General features: G+C 38.4%; 1 protein-coding gene across 1 annotated transcript in view; it reads right to left on the bottom strand.

Moving 5' to 3' along the window:
• Positions 1-1,753: 1,753 nt before the first annotated feature.
• The window catches only part of LOC107571762 (integrin alpha-X-like), a 34,165-nt gene continuing 30,088 nt past the window's right edge, over positions 1,754-5,830 (bottom strand). Inside the window, exons 22-30 of the mRNA XM_016258123.1 lie at positions 3,511-3,590; positions 3,343-3,429; positions 3,173-3,251; positions 2,973-3,068; positions 2,623-2,703; positions 2,423-2,533; positions 2,233-2,343; positions 1,914-2,024; positions 1,754-1,834 (exon numbers count right to left, since the gene is read on the bottom strand). Coding sequence (XP_016113609.1) covers positions 1,754-1,834; positions 1,914-2,024; positions 2,233-2,343; positions 2,423-2,533; positions 2,623-2,703; positions 2,973-3,068; positions 3,173-3,251; positions 3,343-3,429; positions 3,511-3,590 — 837 coding nt within the window. The remainder of the gene's footprint in view (positions 1,835-1,913; positions 2,025-2,232; positions 2,344-2,422; positions 2,534-2,622; positions 2,704-2,972; positions 3,069-3,172; positions 3,252-3,342; positions 3,430-3,510; positions 3,591-5,830) is intronic.

Below are 5,830 nucleotides of genomic sequence, written 5' to 3'. Positions count from 1 at the left end.
CGATGAAAATCACTTCCGCAAAGGATACACCTGTGGAGAGGATACTCACTCCTCGATCCTCGCCTCCTCACGGTGCAATTAGAGAATTGAGATGTCCTTCAAGATGGCTGAGCTCGATCAGTTTCTGGGTCATAGGATGAAGGAACAAGGAAACGAGGAAGGATATTGAGAAGCACCCTAAATCTGGAGCGGTATTTGAGGCTTAGTGTATCACATCATGCATCCTGTTCTGGAAATAAATCGTGAGACTTTTTGCCGAGATCTTGCGAGAGGTCATGGAAACCTTTCCAATGTATGCTAAATATTAATAATAATTCGATATTACATATAATTTGGTAATAAAACAAAGAGTTGCACTTTTTATTGGTGCAAATGAGAAGTGGTTATATTTATTTTGTTTAACATTTGCAACTGCTTTTTATCACTTAATTAGAAGCAACACAAAATTAAATTGTCATCTGTTATAGGGATTACTGAAAAGACATTTAGAAGCTGATTTTAAAATATTGAAATATTGAGTATTGAAAATATAAATAAAGCTCTGTAAACACTTGAATTTTACAACACTATAATTGTGTCCTATCAGGTAATGAAAAGTTCTACACACAATTTTGGTCTTCCTGCTCACTTGAACACTTCGACCAAATACAGGAAATACATCATATAAGTAGTCAAGTGCTCAAGTGCAAAGACCGCAGCTGTGTCCCAATGTGAAGGGTGTGCATTTTGAAGGCCAATAATTGAAGCAAACCAGAGGCGACAGCGGCAAGGAACCAAAACTCCATCGGTGACAGAATGGAGAAAAAACAAGTATAATTCGCTATTTGCCATTTTTGCCAAGTTTTGTAAAGTGTATGTAAACCGGTGCAAACTGACTTGCATTGGTGCAAACTGGTGCATAGAGTTTTGCCGTTGTTTTTGTTTGAGTGAGAAAAGGGTGAATTGATTCATGAATTCTGTGCTAGTATTCGAGAAAAACTGTAAGACAGCATTTTAAAAAACATAAACAATTGGAAAATCTTTGGGATAAGCAATTCACATATTTCAATGTACACTGATTATATAAAATACTGTCAGTACATCATAGTTAAATGAAAGTGTTATATGCATTTATTTCTGTTCAAGAGTATGGAAATAGATTTTTATAAAGCTTCAAATAGGCATATTCCTTATCCTGTGGCTCTGTCTAGGGGACAACATTCATATCACAGCTTTTAGCCTCAAGTTTTATTATCACATTGGCTTTGATAATAAAATAAACTGCATAAAAAACTACCTATGAGTATTTTTTTTTTTTTACCGTGAGCACTGTTTATAATTCACTTTTAACAAGGAATATCACCTAAAAATCAAAAGCAAATCATGTAGCCCTAGCGACTATCATGGAGATTTTCTCCAAATATATTCACAGTAACCATTTAAATAAAATATTAGAATATAATAATATAATGTTAATCAAAGCACATATGAACTTACTGGTAATAATTAATGCAACATGTCTCTAAAGAAAAAAATAATAAATCACGGCACAGTAGACCGAATTTCTGAAAAGTAGATAATTGTATGATCAGCAGATGTAAATTATTTCAGAGTTCAACATTTTATTTTTTCTTAGTTTTCTTTCCCCCACGTCATGCAGCTGCTCATTACTGGAGCAGTTTTTTTGTTGGCTACTCTACATGTTCATATCGATAACCTAATTTATTGATAAATAATATAATAATAAAAGTAATTAATCAATTCTGCATTCATTTTAATTTAGATTTTCCACTTCATCAGCTTCTTGTGATAGATCCTTCCTCTGTTGCTTGGCCTTTCTTTTGAAAAAGCCAGACTATAAAGAAAATGAAAATGAAACATTATAAATTAAATTAACACTATTAGAGAATCATGAAAAGGTTGGCATATTGCACCTTATAGAGGGCAGCTGTGATGAGTGAGATGATCAGCAGTCCTCCAATAACTCCTCCAGTGACCTCCTTTAGGATGCTGGGTTCCTCAAAGACCTCCACCTGAGTGCTTACCTTCACAGGCACCAGCACAATAAAGATTTCATACTATTAGAAGCAAAATCTCACAAATTCTGATGCATAGATAGTATAAAAGCACAAATGTCAGGACATATCAAAACTTCTCCAGGGCCCAAAACACCCTCAGACCCCAGAGGGTTAAAGTAATGTCACTAAAAGCTGGAGAATTATGATATTAGCTTAAGTGAATTATACGCATTACCTCGCAAACTGGCACAGAACTGAGGGAATCGGAGAAGTAGATATATTTGTCCTCATCATAATCCAGAGATGCTATACTGACCAACTGAAAAGATGCAGACCTCATCCCAATCTATGAAAATAAATGTGTATATTAGAATGGCAGAAATCTCTCATCTAATAAAGATTTCAGGCTCTGTAACTTCAGATACCTGCTCAATCCATCCAGAGCTCACATTGCTGGAGATATTATAGAACTTCCTTTCATTTCTCATTAGATTTACTTCACACCTGAAGACTGCACACACCGCCACAGAGCAATTCTGACAGAATTTTTTTACGACAAAATTTTACAGTTAAATCAGTTCATTCAAAATTAATTTCCAATTCAATTAAAACAAATGTAACTCACCAAGACATTTTTCGTTTTGAGTACTTTTCGAAAATTCGTGGAGGTGGGCTGCTCGTCTCTTTCCCTGAAGCAATCTGGAATCTTTTACAAAGTAAAATATTTTTGTAACACTTAAAATGTCAGTTCACCCAAAAATATTCTTGCCAACATGTCATTCCAAACTCACTAGGCTTACTTTCTTCCATGGAACAAGAAGGAAATTATTTGCATGACAGACAATTTAAGTATTAAATGTGCAAATTTCGACTGCAAATGTCATATGGACTTCAATAATGGCACCATATAGACAATAAAGTCCTTTGGTTCTTGTTTGTTTCTCCTTGATTTATTTGATTTGCACACACTTTTACCTGTAATTTTGTATTAGTCCAGATGTTTTCAGCTCCCAGTTTTACAGGTACTCTAATGAAAACTGTTAAATTTAGCTCTCTAAACTCATTCTTCACCTTAGAGACGTAAACAGAAGGAAACTGATTGATACCAACAACTGATTTTATTTCAGTACATGTGAGATGAAATAATGGAACACAGAATTCAGAAGCACCTTTACCTCCAATTTCTGTTTAACTGGTTTTTCAAGATTATTCTTCCCACTGGTGAAATTGATGTAAATGCTGGAATCTGTATGTCTTTAGGAGAAACATCCAGTGAGAAAAGCAAAATTTCAAAAGGTCCAGAAATCATAATTGTAATCATACTACAGCAAACAGAAGCACTGACCTCAACAAGGCAAAATATATAGCATGTTTTACACTGATGTTTCTCTTTTTCAACAGTTCACTGTTTTCAGAGTGATTCTTATTGCCACTGGAAATGACAGAACATTTTGGTTAGTGCTACTTTTCATGCTGATATAATTCATTTGATAGACACAGATTAACACCATACCTGGTAACAGATGCACTGAATGTCACCTTTTGGTCAAAATGACTTTCTTTATTAATACTGTAAATAATATCAAACACAGCCTAGAAGAAGGAGGTAAGACATTAAAAAGCATTACAAAACATTTTAAATCGAGGATGCTTACAAAATATATTTTAATTTGTGCATATGTGTTTCTAGATACAGTGGGGTCAAAAAGTCAGTTGTGAACTGTCTAACTAACAAATTTTTTTCAGTTGCCTCTACTCCTGTTTCTGAAATAAAATGAAGACTGGCAAAAGATTTACCAAATCAAATGGTACCCTAGTGAAAAAAATATACTAAAATGTATAAATGAAATTAAATACATTTATTTTGTGCTATGAATACTACAAATACTTTTACATATTTATGTGTTAAATAAAAATACCCTGCAATTGTACTTTTGATAAACTGGTATACTTCAATTCTGCTACATTGGAACAACTAATTTTGTGTTTAATGCATGTTAATTATGTGTAAGTGGTGCTGAGGTCCAACTAAAGACATACTGAAGTATATTTGATTGTGCTAAAGTGGAACTATTTCAAGTATACTTCAGGTGCCCTTTAAATATATTGTATTTAAAGACTGATATTATACAGAGATCATAAAATCCTTATTAATAGTGATATTAATAGTGATAATAATAATAAAACACATTTCAAGTCAAGTCTGCTTTATTGTCAATTCTTCCACATGTACAGCACATACACACAGAGAACTGAAATTGCGTTACTCTCAGACCCTTGGTGCATACAGATAACACTAACAGTAGAACATAAATACAGATTTAAATATAAAATACAACTATACAATTATACAAATAAGGTAAAATGTAAAAAAATATATAAAGCAGCACAAGGCGCATGGCAGATAGGGTGCAAACCAGTGAAGTAAACAACGGTGCAGATTTTAATGATTGTAGTGCAAAAGAACTTATTCAGACTGATTAAAGGTGCGTGGGGCAAAAGAGGGGAGGGGGGGCAAGGTCGGGAGGGAGTTCAGCTTCCTGACAGCCTGATGGATGAAGCTGTCCTTCAGTCTGCTGGTCCTGGCCTGGAGACTCCGCAGTCTCCTCCCTGATGGCAGCAGACTGAAGAAGCTGTGTGTCGGGTGGGTGGGATCACCTACAATGCAGAGGGTTTTGCGGGTGAGACGGGTGTTGTAAATGTCCTGGAGGGAGGGAAGAGAGGCACCAATGATCTTCTCAGCTGCTCTCACTATGCGCTGAAGTGTCTTGCGGCAGGACGCGTTGCAGGCGCCATACCACACAGTGATGCAGCTGGTCAGGATGCTCTCGATGGTGCCTCTGTAGAAGGTGCACATGATGGAGGCCGGGGCTCTGGCTCTTCTTAGTTTGCGGAAGTAGAGACGCTGCTGTGCTTTCTTGGCCAGTGCTGCGGTGTTGTCAGTCCAGGAGAGATCCTCTGTGATGTGCACACCCAGGAACTTGGTGCTGCTCACCCTCTCCACAGTCACACCATTGACGGTCAGAGGAGCATGCTGAGTGCGCACTCTCCTGAAGTCAACAACAATCTCCTTCGTCTTCTCCACATTCAGAGAGAGATTGTTGTCACTGCACCACCCGGCCAGGCGGCTCACCTCGCTCCTGTAGTTTGTCTCATCTCTGTTGCTAATGAGACCCACTACAGTCGTGTCATCCGCAAACTTGATCCAGCAGTATGGCTGTATATTCCCTCGGTAGATAGAACGGCCGGCACTTAATAATCATAAACTCCACCAGGGGTGAGCAGTGTTTGCAGACCCCAACAGCATCGCGGCACCACGCATTATTGATGTAAACACAAAGCCCTCCACCTAGGGTCTTACCTCCCTCAACGCGAGCTCTGTCCGCTCGATAGCATGTCAGCTGATCGAGATGAATAGCCAGTCCGGGACGCTGTTGTTGAGCCATGTTTCCGTGAACACAAAGACACAACAGTCTCTTACAGTCCTCTGAGTTGAGCGTAGTAGTCGGATGTAGTCCAGTTTATTGTCCAAAGAGCGTACGTCAGCCATTACGATGGTGGGGATAGCTGGCTTGTGTGGGTTAGCAGCTAGACTAGCCCAGATACCGCCGCGCTTACCCCTCTTCTGCTTCCTCTCACGCCGCTTGTGGCGCCTCCGCTGTGGGCGAGATGCAGTAGTGGGGGTCGGTGATGGTGTGGGCCTCCGGAGCAGACCGAGATCCCGCAGCTCTTCGGCATGCGCAGAGTTTAACTCTAAAAATGTGGTTCTGCTAACATCGAGCAGAAACTCAAGACTGTATGCGCGCTTAGAGACAGATAGACACGACGAATAA

This window comes from Sinocyclocheilus grahami, unplaced genomic scaffold (assembly GCF_001515645.1).
Source record: "Sinocyclocheilus grahami isolate Dianchi unplaced genomic scaffold, SAMN03320097.WGS_v1.1 scaffold1648.1, whole genome shotgun sequence".
Taxonomy (NCBI): domain Eukaryota; kingdom Metazoa; phylum Chordata; class Actinopteri; order Cypriniformes; family Cyprinidae; genus Sinocyclocheilus; species Sinocyclocheilus grahami.
Note: the sequence above shows the minus strand (reverse complement) of the source record. Positions and strands in the feature narration are given on the sequence as shown.